The 20732-nt window shown below is 41.0% G+C and overlaps 1 protein-coding gene across 1 annotated transcript in view; it reads right to left on the bottom strand.

Moving 5' to 3' along the window:
• Positions 1-20732, bottom strand: part of ACTN3 (actinin alpha 3) — a 220439-nt gene that overhangs the window by 118038 nt on the left and 81669 nt on the right. Inside the window, exon 2 of the mRNA XM_044075993.1 lies at positions 9149-9263. Within this exon, the coding sequence (XP_043931928.1) occupies positions 9149-9263 (115 nt within the window). The remainder of the gene's footprint in view (positions 1-9148; positions 9264-20732) is intronic.

Here is a 20732-nt window from a genome sequence, read left to right as displayed (position 1 = left end):
AAAGAGGATGTATTGAGTTGAGCCTAAGGAAGAATAAATAAGGGGGGGTATAGTGAATTGAGTGGAATTTAGAGGCGATAATGAAGGATATATCAGTTATATCTAAAAAAAGCGAGGTCCTACGTGATTTCAAAGTGAAAAAGGGAAATTTAGATGGAGTGGAGGCTGTCAGAGGAGATTTATCCAAGACAGACCCAGGTATTCTTGAAATATGATTTTGATGAAGACCTATAGAGGTTGGATTTACTAATCTGTCAGATGGAGGTGGGTAAATTATAGATTTTTGCAGCATAGCTAGATAAAAGAGAATTATGGGAGGCAGTAATATAGTTCAGGAGTTTCAGAGGAGCAATGTTTTCTACTGAGAGTATACCATTGAAGAATATTCTTAAGAGATGTGCAAGGCAGGCAATAATATTCAGCATTTTTCTAGGTTTGCTGTTTCATTTTATCTTTCTGCCAAACATGCAGTGATAAACCAATCACCTAGAAATATTCATGTTGGCTGTTATTGCTTTGTGGCTGCACATATCCATGGACCTTCAAAGCATAAAATGTTAAGCCCAAATTCTGCTTACAGTTGCTTAAATTATTAGACAGGCAAATATAAACAGTATTCACAAATTTCTCAGTTTTCACTAACAAGGTAAAAACAACAATTATGGTTCTCATGTGAGTGGTATGGAGGATGCATTTAGAGATGCTTTTAACTCTGATTTCTAAAAGCATTTATATCTCTTTATTACAAGAGTAATGGTTTTGCATGTTCAGTAATCTTTCTAATAATTTAAGATACCACTAGTTGAACTGGCATGAGCTAGGCTAACTTTGTAAGTTTTAGTTCTCTTGGCAAACTACACAATTCTGAAGGGGAAGTGATCGTGATACGGAGAACAGAAATGATAAAAACTTAAGTCAGGCAATGATGTAGAACTTATGCATAACCCTAAGTGTTTTGTAGAATTTTTGAATAGGTGCTGTAACATTTGTAGCAAGTTTAACAAGCATGCTAGACACTGCAGTACCTCATTTATGTCATTTGTAACTCAGTTTGTCTCATGCAGTGTACTGCATGCAGAATAAAACTGCAGCCGGCTATCCTTTGTATGTATAAACACAATGCCAGCAAAGGTTACATCAGTCCAAACCAAATACGATGCCCCACCAATTAGGCCTTCACTGTATTTTCAGTTTCTATGTAGAGCACTGAGATTTTTATTATGCTTGTGAGATATTAAGCTACTTGCAAAGTTAGTATTTTAACAGCATCATTATGTAATAAAGTGTAAATCAGTAGATCAAAATAACCTAAAATGCCACTAAGTTAACAAAAATTTGAATGGAAGTAGTTAACTATAAGGCTATGTAATCGTCTTATTTTAAGAAAGAAAAAAAAGTTATGTCTTACCATAACGTTCCATCTGAGTTGTTGATCTTCTTCCATTCATCACTGCTGGGTGCAGTTCCGAACCCTCGGAACAGAGTTGGCCAAATACTAAGCTAGCGTACACCAAACCCTCAAGCCACGCTACTACCCACCATGCCCTTCATCCCATACCTCAGATTGGGTTTGCAGAACATATAGTAGAAACATATATAAGAAACAGAAAAAAAGGCAGAGGTCATCTCTGCGCAAACACCCTAACACACCAAAACGACCCGAAGATCTGCCAGGAGCCTTTGGTGGGGGAAGGTGGGAGGGTGTGATGAATGGAAGAAGATCAACAATTCAGATGGAACGTCATGGTAAGACATAACTTCTTTATCTGAAGTTGTTAATCTTCTTCCATTCCTCACTGATGGGACAGAGTCCCTAGCTACTACAGAATCTGGGTGACCCTCATGGAAGAACATTCCGGGGAACCATAGAACCAAAGGCAGCTCTTCCCCTGGAGATCAGATCCAGTTTGTAATGCTTGATAAAGGTATGGGGTTTAGCCCAGGTGGCAGCTGCACAAATATCATCCATGGAAGCCCTAGCATGAAAGGCGACAGAAGCGGCCACAGCTCTAGTGGAATGAGGTTTAATGCGGCCAGGAGCTGATTCCTCCTCCAGAGAATAAACAAAGGAGATGCAATCCCTAAGCCATTTAGACACGGTAACCTTAGACACTGCGATCCCTTTCTAGAGCCCGCAAAGGCAACAAAAAGCTGATCTGACTTCCGAAATGACTTTGTCCTGTCCAAATAAAAATGCAACTGTCTGTGGACATCCAAGGAATGGAGACAGTATTCCCCTTTGTTGGTATAATTAGGGGAAAAACACGGGCAACTCAATGGACTGATTAATAGAGATTTCCGAAACCATTTTGGGTAAGAAAGTGGGATTGGTGTGAAGTGATACTGTCCTTATGGAAGATCAAATAAGGACTCTTAATGCATAATGCTTGCATCTCTGATACACGTCTTGCTGAAGTAACTGCCAACAGAAACAAAGTCTTCCAGGACAGAAACTTCACATCACAGGTTGCAGCCAGCTCGAAGGGAGGTAGAGTCAAAGTTTGAAGCACCCTAGACAGATTCCATGATTCCACAGGTTGCCTAATGGGAGGTCTAGAATGAAAAATCCCCTTCAAGAAGGTCTTACACAGACGAGAAGAAATAGAAATTCCGTCTGAACCATCATGGAAATTGGAGATGGCAGCTAGATGCACCCAAATCGTGGATGCAGAAGCCCCGTTAATGAAAAGTTCAGTCAGGTATTGAAGAACCGTAGCTATTGGAACAGAAACAGGATCCAGCGACAGCTCTTGTGCCCTCAAGGAAAAACGTTTCCACTTGTCTTTATAAAGTTTTCTGGTAGAAGGTTTGTGGGAGGCCAAAATAATACTCCATACCAGAGAAGAAAGTGTTTCAAGCCTGGCTACTAATGGAAGTGGAGCAACCAAGCTGTCAGTTTGAGTGTGGCCAGATTTGAAAATGACAACCCTTGGGGGTGAGAAATGAGATCATGATGGAAGTCTAGAATCCAAGGAGGTCAGAGCAGGTGTGGCTGAAGGAAAGGGAACCAAACTTGACGAGGCCAGAACGGAGCAATGAGAATCATTCTGCTTCTCAACTGGGTAGCTTTCCTTAAGACCAAAGGTATCAAGGGGATAGGAGGATAAGCGTACAGGAGACCCGTGGGCTAATCAAAAGTCAGAGCATATCTCGGGGACTCCCCCTGTGGAGGAAAGAGGGCAAAGTAGCTGCTGCACTTCATATTGGAGGGGGAGGCAAACAGATCGCAGCAAGGCCGGCCCCAGGGCTGAAAATTTCCTCCACCACTCTCGGGTTGAGACCACTTGTGAGGAAGCAGGAGGCATCTGCTCAGCCTGTCCGCAATCATGTTGGAACTCCCCAGGATGTGTGCAGCAATCAGGAAACAGTTGGAAGCTATCGCCCACTGCCAAATTCTCATACCTTCGCAGCAAAGGGTGTAAGATCTGGTCCCTCCCTGTTTGTTGATGTACCAGACCACAGACATGTTGTCAGACTGGATAGCAATCGGTACCAGAGGAAGAAGGTGGAGAGCTTGTAACAGCAGTAACACAGCTCTGAGCTCTAGAACATTGATGTGCAAGTAGACTTCTAGAGGAGACCATGTGCCTTGAACAGATTTTCCCTGAAAATGGCCCCCCACCCTATCAGGGAAGGGTCCGTAGTCACTGTGGCCCTGGGCTAAAGAGGTTGAAAGGGGGGACACCAAAGACTTTTGTCCATTCTCATCCACCAGAGGAGATCCTGTTTGCAGAGACCGGTGATGAGGATTAGTGCGTTCAAGGGATGATGATTGTGTACCCATTGAGTTTGAAGAAGCCACTGTAACAGGCACATATGAAGCCTGGCCAATGGAACAATGGGAATGGCTGCCACCATGGAACCCAGAGCCTGCAGAACTTCCCTTGCAGACACTTTCCTGCGGTTGAGTATCACTTGCACTTGTGTTCTCAGTCTTAAGAGCCTGTGATGAGGAAGAGATATTGGGCTGAGCTGAGTGTTGAACATAGCCCCTATGAATTCCAGTTGTTGCGAGGGCTGAAGGTTTGATTTTTCCCAGTTGATAGTAATACCCAGAGACTCCGCCAGAAACAGAGTGTGATGAAGGACCCTGGTCAGTAGACGCTCAGTGGGGATGGAGAGGAGCCAATCGTCCAGATAAGGAAACACCTGGAATCTGTGAAGTCTCAAGTGAGCTGTCACCACTGCTAGACATTTCGTGAACACTCTGGGGGCCGTCGAGAGACCGAAAGGCAGGGCTCTGAATTGAAAATGATTGGCTCCCAACCATAAGCGTAAAAGTCTCTTGGAGCATTTGTCCATTTTGATGTGGTAATATGCATCCCGGAGATCTAGACAGCACATCCGCACACCCTCCCAAAAGCATGGAAGGATGGATTGAATACTGACCATGCGGAACTTGGTCTGTATAACTGACGCATTCAAACGACTGAGATCCAAGATGGGCCTTCAGTCCCCCATCTTTTTTGGCACCAAAAAGAGTCTGGAGTAGAACCCTAATCCACATTGATCTGGAGGGGCTTTTTGGATGACTCGCTTTAGAAGAAGCTTCTTGATTTCGGAAGCTGCCTCCTCCCTTTGACTGGGTGGTATGTCAGGAAGGGAGAATTGAGATCTTGGGAAGGATTTGAGGAGAATGTGATAGCCTCTGGTGATAATTCTCTGCACCCATAGATTGTCGGTAATGGAGGACCAGGCTGCTTGGTGCAGAGAGAAACGCCCCCCGACTGCTTCCAGAGCAAAGCAATTGGGCAACACTTCAGGAGTGCTGATAGGGCCTACTGGAGAAAAAAATCTCTGGAGCCCTGATTCCGGTAACGCCCTCTGCCCCTAAAGGGGCGTCTTCCACCATCGGACCCTCCTCTGCCTCTAGAGGAGGCCTCGCCACATCTGTCAGAAAAGAAACCTTGCGACTTCTTGTGCCACAACTTTCCACTCCTCTGGTTCCTGCAGAAGGAACACTGAGGTTTGGAGAAGCACAGGCCCACGGCAGACAAGGTCTTTCCGTCCTGCTCGCACCTGGCCACAGTATCCTTGACCTTAGAACCAAAGAGTGCAGAGAGCTCAATAGGGGTGTTCAAAAAGGAAAACTTGAAGGAATCCGGTAGGTCAGAAATGCGCATCCAGGCATGACGTCAGACAACCATGCCAGCACCTGCTGCTCTAGCTGCTCCTTCGGTTGCGTGGGAGAGCAACCTCATGGAGGAATTTGAAATCGCTTCAAGGGTGGCAAGTTGGGAAGCCACTTTGTCACGTGCTCCATCTGACACTTGACCCGCAAGGCTACCAGACAGTTCGGAAATAAGGTCTCTCTGGAGTCTCGTAAAGTGTGCCAAGAAATTCAGCGAACGCATGGCAAAGGTCGCTGCAGCAGAAACTCACTTCCCTAACCTGTCCACCGCCCAGGACTCCCTGTTGGGTGGATGAACAGCAGGACTCTTTTCTGCCAAGTCTTTCTTTGTGGCTGCCGTCACCACCACAGCGTCTACTGGCAAACCTTTCAACCAATGGGGTTGATCCTCAGGAGGAGAAAGTACTTTGTCTGATCTCCTGGGAATAGGTTCTACTGAATCCAGACTCTTCCATGCTCGCTGCACGATGAATTTGACCAACTCATTTGCAGGAGGGGTCACCCAGGACGTAGTGGACCGGGAACAGAAAGCTTGTAAGAATATGGATTCCTCTGGGGAAGGGGTGGAAGATTTCTAGTCACCCTGCTGGCTCAAAATCTCAAAGATGTGCCCAAAGGAAACATAGTCAGGGGGTGATCTAGGGGAACCTTCCTCATCATCATAATCCATATCCTCAGTAAGGGACTCTTCAGGTGAGTCCATGTGTTTTCTTTTGCACACCCTCTTCCGAGGGGGCTCTTTGGTGGGAATGTCCGAAGAGGCCTTGAAAAGGGGGGTGTTTTGGATTAGTGGTCCCCTGCTAATGGCTGAGTTGGGGGGAACCAAAGGCGGAGCTGAAGGAGGAGGATTGCTAGCCACCAGCACCCTTTCTATAATCTGGAAGGCGGGCCCACCCGAAGAGGAATGGGAGCCCAGAACCGAAGAGGACTGAATTGGAACCGGGGTCACACCATGCTCCGAATGGCCCACCTCCAAGACTGGGGTTTGAGAGGGGTTCGATGCGGATATAACTCTCAGATCCAAGACAAGAACCGAAAAGGCCGTCGGTGCCGGGGCCGGAACTGAATATTACACCCCCGAAGCAAGGGGTTGAGTAAGGTGGGCTGTCGTCAGAACTGACACCCACCAGGGCTTAGATGCTTCAGGCATCATAGTAGTCAGTGCTGAAGGAAGGGGTTCCATTGAAAGCAATGGGCAAGGGGGCCTTGGAACTGAAAGATCCCCATCAGGAGAATAGGAAGGAGTCGAAGGAGGAAAAATCCCAACACCTGGAGTGGAACAGGGTCTGGAGATTCCTCTTGCAGTCAATACCTGATCCATGAGACGCACGTCTATTTCGGACATGCTCCTGGCAGACCTAACCGATATCCCGGAAGGGGATTCAGGCCAGTCCAGAAAGGGACTGTAGGCTTGCCCAGCAAATGGATCTATAGAAGACGAATACCTGGTCCGTGGTAAGGAACTCAACGGAGCCAAAGATTCTGATTTGAATTGCGTAAATGGTAAGGTTGGCACCAAGAGGGAACTCAGAGCCGAAGTCACAATCGGGGTAGTAGTCAAAATCAGATCCAAGGTTGTCGGAGCCGGTGCCTGTAAAGGCGAGGTCAGTGCCGAAGTGTCCAGAACTAGACTGGTCGGAACCGAAGTAATCAGCGGTTCAGTAGTCGTCTGTGCCGAGCCCGAAACAGACAATTCAGACTTCCCAGAAATTGTACTCGGTGCCAAAATCAGTGGCACCAAGGCAGCGAGCCGATGCTCGGAGGAAGATCTACAGGCCTTAGATCGATGATTTTTGCCCCTGTCACTCGGTGAAGAGGGGTCTGAGCGGCGACACTTATCCTTGACTGGAGGGGTTGAGACCTCTGCAGAAATAGCCTCCGAGAAAGGACAGGAAAGCAATCCTTTCAAAATGAACTTGTTGCGCCATTCATTCAACGTCCATTTACTAAAACTCGCACAAATATCATATGGGGGAGTCGCAGAAAGGTACGAAACGCCCAAACAATAAACACATTTAAAATGAAAGTTGCTGTTCGGTAATTTACCACTGCACGACGTGCAGTGTTTAAAACCTGAAGTACCCTTTTTCTCAGACATACTAACACTCACTCAGACAGAAAAGAGAAGGAGAAAAAGGCCAGACTACCAGCAATGATATGAAGAGTTACCACGAGGATGGTAAAAAGTAAAGAAAAGGCAAGAAAATACCAACAATGGTAAGAAAAGGAATACCTGTGGGTAGAGTTAGACTATGAGACAGACACTAGTAGAGAAATTATTGGAGAAATACACAGTTTAAATAAGTCAAGACTACTTCGCTGGAAAGCTCAGTGAAAATGCTGCTATATGGCTGCGCAGCAAACGAAATCTGAGGTATGGGATGAAGGGCATTGTGGGTAGTAGCGTGGCTCGAGAGTTTGGTGTACGCTAGCTTGGTATTTGGCCGACTTGGTTCCAAGAGTACGTAACCGTACCCATCAGTTAGGAATGGAAGAAGATTAACAACTTCAGATATATACTTAAACTTCATACTTCAAAAAGGTAAACTGTTAATATCCATGCTTGGAATATTTCACATAATAATTCAAATGCAGTTTTATGATATGTGAACTGAAAAGTATTAGTTTTCCAGATGAAAAAAATGCTCAATAGTCTTTAAAATGGCTCCCCAAATAGGTGTGTTAATGAAAAAATCAAAGCTAGTAAAAGAGAGAGTCAACATGAATAAGAGATTAGGTAAGGAAGGGGGGGTCTGCTCATTCAAATAAGTTTTTCCAGCTTTTGCTTAGACCTGCCACAGGATTCAGTAACACCTACACTAAGTGAACACCGTTCTGAGTGAACAGACAACACAGTCATAACTCGCACCTTCTTCCTCCTAATTTCAGGTGTCCTACCAATTTTCTTGCTTTAAATACTGATGGGGATTCATATAGGTTACCACAAAGTGTAGACTACATGTACACAATGTAATCTTTCTGGGTTACTAAAAAGCACAAAAAATGTGATAAGAATTTTATTGAATACATAGCACAAACACTTAGTGTAGGCTTTATTGAATCTTGTCCCTGTTTTATTAAAAGTGACAAAACAGCAACTCATTATCTTGATTGGAAAGTGGGCATTACTGGTATTCATGAATCATAGTTTTGGACTGCAAATGAAAGATAATTAGTCACAAAAATTCAACCATAGACCAATTTGTTGGATGTAACTGAACAGCTCTGACAAACACTGTTGTATGTTGATTGTTACAATTTTTATGAGGTTTTGGTGACTTCAAAATTAGTTATTTTGGGGTGCAGAGATCTTCCACTGCATGGAAGTCTGAGTACACACCCACATAAAAAGCATAATACAGTTTTCAGGGTATTCATCAATTTTGAATGCTATTCAGCTGTTTGGCCTTTGATGAGATATCTGATATCCCATATGAAGTATGTTCATTATTCTGAGACTGTTTCAGGATTTTGTTAGAACTAACATATCCTTCAGCCATGGGACAATCTGTCACTTAAACAGGTGTAATGTAGTTTTCTATTTATGTGTTTAATTATACTATAGCTTCAACGTATTTATGGAAATATCACAGCAATCAGACTTACAGCAATACAAATATAGGTGGAAATTTATGGTTTGTAGTATTTTGATAAAACAACTGTTGATGGTAAAATGGAACCAGACAGCACTACATAGGCAGCCATCTAACTGCTTTCACAAACTCCACTGGCATCATTAAGCCATCAAAATGACATCAGTATTTAGGACAGAAGTACAACAGGTGTTTAAAGACTAAAGCTTACTTTTTAGATGTAAAATAGTACTTCTGTTTTTCTGTTATGATCAATATCATCATCAGTACACACGACAGTTTTTACTTAAGCTCAGTATTAAACTGCATTTTAAATACCTGTACATAAATTGTTCGGTTGTCCTTCAAAAAGCATCCAGAAACATGTATAAAGGAATGAATAATAAAAAGAATAAGCGTCAGAAGAGGTCGTCTACAGTCTTACCAGAAATGACTTCCAGTAGAAGCATAAGTTTCAGCCCATTTCTGAAATCCTCTTCGATATTCTCAATCTGAGTACCAGCTTTCCTCAAGTGAGAGTTACACCAGGCAGTGAATGTCTGTGAACAACATACAGCAAAACAGAAAATTAAAACCGCATATTACAAATATTCTTATAATACCATAACCATAACTGTTGATTTCAAAAGTGTTATTGAATGACTCACATTTAAGCTGTAAATATGGCAGCAAATACACTGCGGTAGTCAAGCAAATGTTAAAATGTACATTAAGATAAGGCAGACCTTGTAGAATAACTAGGCCGAAATACTGTCTTTACATTTTGGACTGCATTAACTGAAGGGGGAAATACTAGTACTGAGGGAACAAATTTTCTATTGGATGTCATTTAACCATTAATTTAACACCAACCAAAGGCCTTTATAGGCTACATGAAAATCATTTCAATAAACACATTTGCACTGGGACAACTAACAAGCAAAGGTTGTTCTATTTGTTGAGAGCACCAGGATACATCTAACGGTGGAGGAATTTCATGCCACTTCCTCCCAATGTAGGGGACTATGCTTCCTCTACCCTCTCAGCTAAATATAACTTATCCATCACCCCCCTTATATCCCACATGTAGTGCTCATGTCATTCATTTTTAAATATTATAATAAATCTCCCATCCTACAACAGTTCCTAAGGATAGCTCATTTATTCTCCTTGCTTACTTTTTCTCTACTAATTTTAATTTATCTATGATTTGTGACTTCAAACATCCTGTTGAAGTTTACAAATTTTGTAAATTTATATTTCTATGTTGCTGCTTGATTTCCAAGTTGAAAACTAGCTATTACTTTCTCATTGTGTGCAACATTGTATAGATATAAATATAGTGTGTAGGATTAATCAGAAAACAGACTGATATAAATGCAGGGTTACATATTTCTATTACTTAGCACACCATTAATACATGGAATAGTGTGCCCAGCAGAAGATCCTTTACATACCACTTACTTCAGTGAACTGTAGCACTGAAATGAAGACTTGTGCTCAGGATGGCTCAGAAGATCTGATGTGATACATGCTGTATTGTACAACTACTGTCACAGCCTCACTTCTGTAAGGCATCATGCACCTTATTTAAATCCCAAATGGCCTAGTGGGATGCAAACAAGTCTGTATACTGCAGCACCATGGAAGGAGGTGTAGTGTTGGCTAGCCACATCTTGCCACTGAAAATGCATGCATTACTCAGGGAGCAGGAAAAGGGCCACTGAGGCCACACCATCTGGCTGTTTGCAGAGTAATATATGGAGCATCTGGCTCCAACACCATACAGCCCCCAGCATATTTAAGAATCAGGCAAAGAGGTGATAAATCATAGCCATAAACATGTTTACATTTCATAATCATTCACATTTATTAACTGCATTGCCATTCTGCCAAAATGGGCACATAGATCAAACTGGTGTAAAGGACATTCATACGTACTAATTTGCATGATTTAGTACACATCTTTACTATCTGACTTAATTTATAATAAGGATACTGGGAGGACCAAAAAATGATCTCTGTCATTCAACCACCCCCATAAGGACTATAATCTCATGGAAAGCTATATACATCTTTGCATCTAATAGCTAGTCCCCGTGGCTGCTGAATTACCACATGCATACTAACATAAGTATACACACACACACACACACACACACACACACACACACACACACATACACACACGCGTGGGCACTCTGAATCCAGCAGCATGTGGTTGATGAATGACAATATGTTGCAGAATATTTGCCAGAAGAACCATTGAAAGAAAAGACAGGATCCAGGCATAAGCTTCTCTGCATCTTAGCAACCGCAAGGTCCAAATGGCTTGTAATGCTGAGAAAGAGTCTACTAGGGCAACATGATCTGGTATTGTTATGCACCAACTCTTCTGGATAACTCCAAGGCAGCCTTTTTAGGCGTCTCCATTCCTTTTTAGCCAGAAAATTAACATTATGACTTCCTTTACCCTCCACTCACATGTCATCTGAAAAGATTCATCCAGAAAGCCAGACATCATTAAGACCAAAGTGATTCTCATAGCTCTTTTTTTGGCCCAGGCAGACTTGGTTGCCTCTTTAGCAATGCTTTTTCCATAAACCTCTAAAGTTCTGACCTTCCTGCTTCACCCACTCAAAGTTTCAGCTAGATGTCTTGCCTTGTGACAAACTGCTTAGCTGTTGTAGTACTTTTTGTTGTGTCTTTCGGCTTTTCCCAGTTAGGGGTCGCCACAGCGGAACTCCGGTCCGCTAATGATTGGCAGTAGACTTTTACGTGCCGAGTTGCCAGCCCTGATGCACAACCTTCAATGAAGGTACGCCCATTCATGCATGTCTCCACACAGAAGATACTTTGTCTGAGAATCAAACAAGACGTCTTACTGTGAGGCAACAACACTACCGCAGCACCACTACCACAGATCAGAGCTGTTGTAGTAATGGCTGCTAAATCCCATGGTTTCTCAGACATAATAGCCTTTGTCATTACGTTTTTTATTCAGAAAATCTACTGAGTGAAGTAGACTTTTTTTTGTCTAGGCAGCTCACGGTTGTATAAATCCTTTCCCCTATTCTACTGGTTCTTTGTCAGAGGTCTTTAACTCTGGCCTAAGTTCTTCTATCACTGTCCATTTGAAGCCACCTCTTAAAATAATGAAATATTGATGAGAATGAAAGCTATCATTCTCAAAGGTCTGCAAGGCTCTTTGATTGGCACAGGACCCTCTCAAAGACCCAGTCCCACCTCTGGATGAAGCTGATTTTTAGTTTCCATTTAGCTGCTCGGTAACTTTTATTTTTTTTGGCATGATTGCTTCAGACAAGGTTGCTATTCTACATGATATATATAGCATAGCTGTGGGGGCAGGGTTTAAAATGTGTATTTTCTTTTCAGTACACGGTTGTAGCATCTCATTGTGTTATTTTTCCCATATGCATGGGTGAATACTAAGTTAATGATCACTGGGGCCTTTATAAGCCTAGCCGTGCAACCCAAATATATCCCATGAGTTATTGTATCTTAAAGGTTATTTTGGTATATTTTAGTTAAGGCAAGATTTAACAGCTGCTTTGGTCCATCAGAGACAGACTGGGGGAATTTCTAATTTCCTATCCACTGGTCCAGGTTGCACTTTTAAAGGGTTAGGGAAGGGCTCTGCTTCACATGGATGGGAAGCCTATTACATAAAACAGAGATTCTCTGAGATATATACCTGACTCATCATAGCTTTCAACTGTCCAGATTTTCACAGAATTCCAGATTTCTGTTTCACATTTATGATCTGTTCCTCATAAAATCTGCAGTTTTCTGACAAATCAATGAAGATTAAATTCACCAAATAATTACAAACATTGAAGTTTCAGACTTCATATCTTTAGAAAATGCATGGTAACACAAAGCCTTTCAGTCTAGCAATTTTCTAAGTTTATAAGTGCAATATTTTTAATATCCTTGTTTTTGGCTTTATCCAGATTTCTTGTGCTGAGAGGTAGACAGGCATGACACCTGTCCCTGCAACAGGTCCTGTTTAAGTCCCAGGCTAAGTTATACCTTTAGATCTAGTAGTTTTGGAACTATACATTATGCTGGTATGCAATGGGTCCATCAGAGATGGATCCAAAGGTGCTTTGCATGCCAGGCATAAATCATCCTTTAGCAGTCTGTAGGAAACAGAGTACAGATATCGGGCTTTAAGGTGATCTACATGGTTCATTGTGTTTACTTCCTGTATTCGTTTTGCATGGAATCTCTGTGAACAGTCCAGCTGTTGCATGTACCTGGTCAGGCACATACCAAGAGGGGTGTTATGCTCAATGATGGGTCTGATGATGGCTGACTAGCATAGCATCATGGCTTCCCTGGACCTAAATTCCATGGCCTTACTTATAAGCTGAGTGATACTGAATGATTTTCTTGCAACCTTAGACACTTGTTTGTCAAGACAGGTTATTATCTCCATGGGTCCCCAAATCCCAGGCTACTGCATCCACTTTTTGGGGGGTTTTATCAATTAGGTAATTTTCCCAAAAGGCACTATAATGCATTTCTTGGCATTGCCTTTTAAGCCATAGCTTTAGCAAAAGTTGTCAGTGTCAGAACTTCCTGCAAGATTTTGCTATCTTAGGCAGTTTCTGTGATTGCTCCTAGCTTGCAATCATCTGCAGACTTGGTAAGCCAAAGGCCCTTGACATTGGCCTTGACTTCCAAAAAATAGATGCCAAAAAGGAATGGACCCAGCAGAGAGCCCTGGGGGACTCCAGTGCTGACTGACCTCTTTGTGGAGGTGGTGTCTTTAATCCTAACTTCCTGGGTCCTGTCTGTGAGCCAGGTGGCTATCCAAGAAGTTACACAGGGGTTTATGCCTAATTCCATGAGTTTGTTTGCAATGCCTGAGTGGTGAGTGGGGTATTGTATCCAATGCCTTATCTAGGTCAAGGTAATCGTTTCACCCTCATCCATTTCCTTGTGACATTCTCAAAGAAGTCCATCAGGTTAGTAAGCATGGTCTGCCTTTGAGGAAACCAAACTGGATTGAGTCCAGTTTCTGAACATCACCTAAGTAATTGTTAATCACTTCCATTATAATTCTTTCCATGGCTTTGCATATGAGACTATTTAGACTAATGGGCCTGTAGTTCCCAGAATTTACTTATGGTCTTCCGTTGTGCAGAGGGATGACCATTACAGTCTTCCAGTCAAGTGGCATGAAGCCTGTATGGAAGCTATGGGTGAATAGTGATACCATTGACCCTGATAAGTCATATTTCAGCCTATTTAGGAAGCATCCTTGGATATTATCAGGGCCCATCGAAGCTGTATTCTTGACCTTAGAGAGCACATCTAAGACCTGCTTCTTACTGATAGTTGGATGAATTATGTTAAATGGTATATTTTTTCCTGAGAGTGAGAGGGAAGTAAAGTTGGAGCTGAATCTGACAACCAGAAGATTCATTATATCTCCTAGTTCTCTGTCTGGGGCTCCTTATACTAATCGTTCAGCACACTGCTGTGTGCTGCCTTTCAGGTTTCAGACATAACTAAATAAGACCTTACGGTTGTCCTTGACCTGGGATAATCTCTTTGCCTCAATTTTGCTTTGTTGGACTTAATTAGACCTCCTAGTTGTCTATTCAATTTGATGAGATAGTTTATATCTTTTATGGTGTTACATTTCCTAATTTTAGCTAGACCTTTTTTCTTTTGTTGTACCTATTTAATTTTAGATTCCACCAGGGTGGCTTGTTTTCGATTTAGTTTTGGGCTTACTTCTGGTAGGCACAGGGCCTTTATGCAGTCATTGTCATGGCTGTACAGAGCTTCTGTAAATAATTCTGCATAGGCTGCTGTGTTATCTATGTTTGAAGGGCTTAACATTTTGACAGGTTATCACTTAAAAAGGTAGTTTGCCTTGAGTAGTTTCTAACTGTTACAAGGTTTGATGGAGTTAAAGAAATGATTCTTATTTCTAAGGATATCTCTGTCGTCTGACCTTACCAGAGAGGACCACTGTTTGCGGATGGGGCAAGGGCTGCATTCTCCCACGTTTGTGAGTACCAGGTTCAATATGTTTGTTCCTCTAGTAGTTACATGCACTAAATGCCCCAGGGTGTCTGTGTTTACAAAGTCTAGGAATGGCATTTGCCTTGACAAGCAAGGAAAGGCTTTTCTTGCAACCCTTAAAGCTCATTCTTCTAAAGCGCTGGCTACCTCAATGACATTTATCTACAATGCTTGCTTTAGATATTTGAGCAAAAGCAACTTAGTTTTTCCTGAACCCATCTGTGAGGCAGTATAAACTATGCACTGTTCCCAGGTCCAGGTTTTCTTTTCTACCTCTACCGTAAGGGTTATATTCTCATGAGAGTGGGCACCCTGGAAGACCAGCTATGGACACTGTCTTAGAAGCTACTAAAATGAACTTCATCTTACCAGATACAAATGTTAATGGTTACTGTCCTACAGGCTTCTAAGATGGACATTGTCTTATAGGTTCATAGGTTGGTAATAGACTATCGGCCCTAGGGCCTATACAAGCCTAGCCATAACAATTCCCTGGCTATTTCTTCCCACACTATTTACTTCCCTGGACCCCTGTCTAGCAGGGTGACTGACTTGATCCCAGGGCTGAATTTCTTTTCTCCCATCCAATTGTCAAGGTTCCTTTTGAAGAGGGCCAAATACAAGAGCAATGGCTACTTACCACAATAATAACTATGTAAGAAGTTACATTTTCAGTGGTGTACCCTCCTGTTAGCTCCTTTGCCTTCCTCTTCCTCCTTGTTTCTCAGCTTTCTAACTTACACCAGTACTAGGGAGAATTGGCTATGCTGTGCGAGATGGGAAATGGGGGCTGTCTAGCAGCTTGAGAAAGTTTTATCTAGCAAGTGCCCTTAATTACTGCAGCAGAAATCCTAGGGTTTATCAAATCTGGATCTTCTTAAAGCTCTGACATTATAGTAAGTACACAACTTTCCATTTCATCACCATGGTAACAGTTAGCACTTCTTCTCAAATGTATTCTATACCAGATAACTGTGATATATGGAGTTTTTGGTTTACATTCCAGAAACAAGTGAAAAATAAGCTTGTTATTTAGTCAGGTTAGAAAATAATCTGACTATAAATCAGTTCTTATACACCAGGTTCTAACATATAAACCTGGCTGTTATAGATGAAAGTGAACGTTTTGCTGCCTCAGAAATGGCATTCAGAGAGCTGCACTGGAACCCAACTAGCAGCTTTAAAAGCTACACTAAATACATTTAGAAGTAAAGTGCATAGCAAGTCAGTCACAGCTTTAAAAGCTATTACAGGCCTAGTGCTGCCTTTTTTTAACTGCCACTGCCACACAGAGGGCAGTTAATTCTCTCCCTTTAATACAAAGGATTAGGATTTCATCTGGTGTATGATTAGAAAGGTTTGTCATGTGTTCCCAAAGCAAATGTCAAGACTCACATCTTGAATTTTGTTCTGAAGGTGAATTTCTGACATCCATTTAATACAGAACAAAATAATTATGCTCAGAGACCTGGTTATAATACTGTCTCTTAGTTTACTTAAAATATATATTTTTCTTTTATTTGAATAGATTCTTGTTTCCAAGTTCCAGGATGATTTTTCACTTGTTTGTTTCAGATTGTTTTGTTAGCAGTGTATTCCTGGTTATCCTAGAATTAATAGCACCTGTTAAAAAATAATGATCGTTTAATGAAAATGTTGCACATATTCCTGGAGCACTGCAGCTTCCTTTTGTCTATAAAGTTTCTATAATTTGTACACATCACTCCAAATGTGGACTAACCATTGCCTAATAAAAGGAATTATCACCTTCCTATTCCTGGAATGCACCCTCTACATATGCAATCCAGCACTTTATATTACAGTATTTTAATAGCTCTACAGTGTTACTTACACACGTTTTTTCCACAGTATAAGAATTCAGCCTGTTGAATGCTTTTGTTATTTTTACCTCCCCTGAAAATAATTATATGCATATAACAAACATGGATGTTGTGGTGTCTTTTTCTAAAAGTGTTACCTCATTAAGGACTATAACACTTCATACACTCAGAATTTTGCAGCCCACCTAGATGGGAAAATTGGAAAAAAGATTCCAATTACTCATCTAGGCAATTATCTGAGCATAGAAAACATGATCCCACTGGAATTCTTATGTCACAAAATTCCATGTACATATATACACACATGCATGCATGCAAATATTTCAAGCATAGGCAATAATGTCCTTCTAGCCTGCCACTGTACCAAAACAGTTTTTCCTATAACAAGTGTCCAGGCTATTCTTAAAAATATTTAAACTAGTGCTTGTTTTAATATAATTTGGAAGCCTATTCCATGCATCAGCTACTCTCTCAGAAAACCAATTAGTAGACTTTTCATTCCTATAGAATCTTCTATATAAGTTGTCTGATGATTCTCTACTACTTTTTGATAACCCCGAACATTTCCAGAGTTGTCTCAAAATACTCTATATACATGAATAAGGTTTCCTCTTTAATATCTGTATGAGACACTGTACAAGTTCAGATATTTTATTCTTTCATAATAACTTAAGTTTTCACATCCATGGATGCCCTTGGTATATTTCTGCTGTACTCTTTCCAGTTTATTAATGCTTGTTTTCTTATAAAGGTTACATATTGTTATTCCATACTCAAGTTTGGGTCATTATTTCTGATTTCCTTGACTTTATAAACCCTTTATACAACCCATTGTTCTATAACCGTCATTAACCAGTTGGTTGACACAGTTAGAAAAAGTCAAAGCTGGATCTACCCATATACCCACATCCTTAAATGAATCTACAGTTTCAATCACTGTGTGCTGTATTAAATATTCACCTTTCAATTTATGTCTCCCAAACTAATATGCTTAATTTTTTATGTATTTCTCAGCATATTTTCTCCTTTGCCCAAATGGGCAATTTAGTCAAGTTCTTTTGCAGACATGCTCTATCTGTAACACATGTAATCAGTTTACCCATTTTCAAGTCATCTGCACACAGACTGTAGAACACCTCAGATGAAAAAGATAGATCTGAAAGATAGCAATCTAAACAAGTATGGGCCTAGGCAGAACCCCCTGGATCACCCTGATTGTAACCTCAAATTTCACCCATCCAATTGCCATACAATACTTGCCATGTCCTACTTGTAAGCCATGTAGCTATCCATCTTATCAAGGGTACATTAGTTGTTCTAATTTATCCATCTGTGTTTTGCGTATGACCCTATCAAATACTGAAGTTGTTGCTGTTTGTCTTTTCGGCTTTTCCCGGTTAGGGGTCGCCACAGTGGAACTCCAGTCCGCTAATGATTGGCAGTAGATTTTTTTATGGTGCCGAGTTGCCAGCCCAACGCCCAACCTTCAGCGAAGGCATGCCCATTCATGCATGTCTTTTGGAGGCTACTCGACCGCGGGGAGGACATGCAGACTCCACACAGAAGGCACTCCAGCCGAGAATCAAACAGGAGAACCTCTTGCTTTGAGGCAACAATGCTACTGCTGTACCTATCAAATACTGAAGTTAAATCTATATAAATTACATTGCTGCACAATTTTTCATTCATAGCTGTTATCACATGGTTATAGAACATCACGTTACAGGTGATAATAGACGTATGCAAAACGTGTGTACAATTCAAAGGACGTTTCTCATGATGTAACACTATCCAGTCATACTGCTTTCAATATCAGGATGTAAGATATTTGTGCTGGCCATCATTTCATATGTACTGAGCATAACCTTAGCAACAGTAGCAAGCACTTCTGTTTACTGCTTTACCATCATGTCCATACCACAAATATAGACCTTACTGCCAGCCCAGGACTGTAAACTTCCGAAGGGGACCTGGCATGGATATCAAGTTTCTCCTATCCTCCTTTGGCAGTTGCTGTGGAACATTTAGTAAATTGGAATTGGCATTAATCTTAACACCTCACATATTGCCTACAGCATTTCCTTCTTGTTTACTGTATAGTATTTGGGCTTAGAGCCGAGAAGCTCAAACATCTACTACAACCTGCTTGCTTTATTAGGGTACTAAACTGAGTCAGCTACCAAGGAATATGGGAAGGGGAATAGTACAGCAAATATGTAATCCAACTGTTTAAAAGTTGGCATTTGTACATTCTGCACAAAAAACTGCTGCTGCTGTGGGGAACCCTTACTGAGCTGTACTGACTGTAGAATAGATTAAAGCTAGGGAATGCAGGGGGCATTCATCTCCACATGGAGTTGTAGGGGGTTGACACCACAAAGCATGTTTTTAGTTGCACTTTCATTGATGCTTCATTCAGTTCAGTTCGAGTGAAACAGCATTTAATCTAAGTTTCAGAACACTGAGTTCTTAAAAGAACATAGTATCACTCCAGCTTTGTCAGTAACAGCAGATCAGTGTTCTACTTATAGTGTTGGCTTATTTTTAATGTGATAACAAATACTAGAAATGCTCTAGTCAGATAAGAAAAAAGTATTTCCTCTTAAATTAAGTACCCATTCAGTAGGTGCAGTAACTCACAACAGACCAGTGGAGCAGATGCATCTTGCAAGTAGTTGGCATATAATTTATACATTCAATTTTGTAGCTGAGTATATCATAGATATGTCCTTAGTCCGCCTACAAAATAGATCCTGTCTTAGGCTATAGCTTATTCACTGGACACAATGGTGTATCCACAAAATGGGTAATTAAGAACAGCTTCAAAAAAGGACTGCATTCTGCAGATTAAGGAATCTAATCCAACATAGCACATATGATAGTCTCTCCCTTCTAGTAGCAGCATTAACTCTGGCATTAAAGTAAATGCAAAGCTGGCCTGTTAATCTCTGAGCATTTCATAAATGCATTGCAGGAATTTTTGGAACATCACTGTGAGACTTTATTTGGACTTGCACCCGATTGAATGAACACTATCCAATGATTAAGTCATAGGCCAGGCTTACACTTATAACCCACTCTTAGAGCCAGTAATTTCCACATGTTGCTCATAAAGCAATCCTTATATTTAGCTGTGCTTGGTCAGCTAATCTAAGAGATAGCCACTGCACTGTACTTTAGCCTGAACCTTTTATGGACCACTACGGGACTGGCTTACCACCAAATTGCTGTTTAGAACCTATCAAAGAAAAGACCATTCAGTAAAATTAAAATGGGAATGTGAATTCCCACCAAAAAAGAGTTACAGCACATAAAAAATAAAATATTTATGTATTAGTATTAAGGAGGATGATTATGTATGCCCTATTTACTGTACCCTCACTTCCACAGATTCAGATGCATGACTGAAGTGTCTGGTTTTGTCACTGACTCGTCCTTAGTGATAGTTTTACCTAGAAGAGTGTAGCAAGTAATATATGTATTGCTTTAGCATCTGATGACCAGATATGAATGGAAATCTGAATTAATACTTGTTGACCATTTTCCATGACTGTAGTATTTTAATCATATACACATAACAGCTTTATGTTATGAAGTACAGTATGCTTTATTGTTTGGTATAATGCAGAGATCTTTATGCATAAAGATTTATTTAAGTTAAAAGAATACTGTGCAGTTCTTGGTACACATTTAATTTATTAGCTGGGTAACTGAAATGATCCAAGTAACTATTTTCACAAATAAATGGGTCAAGCAATATAAACACCCAACAAATGGCTGGCATTTATTTAGATACAAAAGAAGGTGATGGCATAGATTAAATGCATTCAAGTTCATAACCATACTGCAGTAGTAATAAGCACTATTAAAAGCTTTTATGGAAACATAAACACCATCAATGCAGACAAGGCTGTGTATTCAGTTATACAGCTTTAGCATAGATATATGTATCTATATAGCAGAGGTCAGTCATCGTTATAATAGCTTAGATAACAGCCTGATAAGTAGATGAAAAGTATATTGTAATTCAGAGTCATAGAAGTGATACAGCCTTCTTTCAGTATGATCCCATCTTAGGCATTTCTTCAGGTACTTACAATTAAGATGTTTCTAATGCTTTTTGTT

The sequence above is a fragment of the Protopterus annectens genome, chromosome 6.part1, assembly GCF_019279795.1.
Source record: "Protopterus annectens isolate FY-2018-M chromosome 6.part1, PAN1.0, whole genome shotgun sequence".
In the NCBI taxonomy this organism is placed as follows: domain Eukaryota; kingdom Metazoa; phylum Chordata; order Ceratodontiformes; family Protopteridae; genus Protopterus; species Protopterus annectens.
The sequence above is the reverse complement of the archived record's forward strand: the minus strand, read 5'-3'. Positions and strand labels throughout refer to the sequence as shown.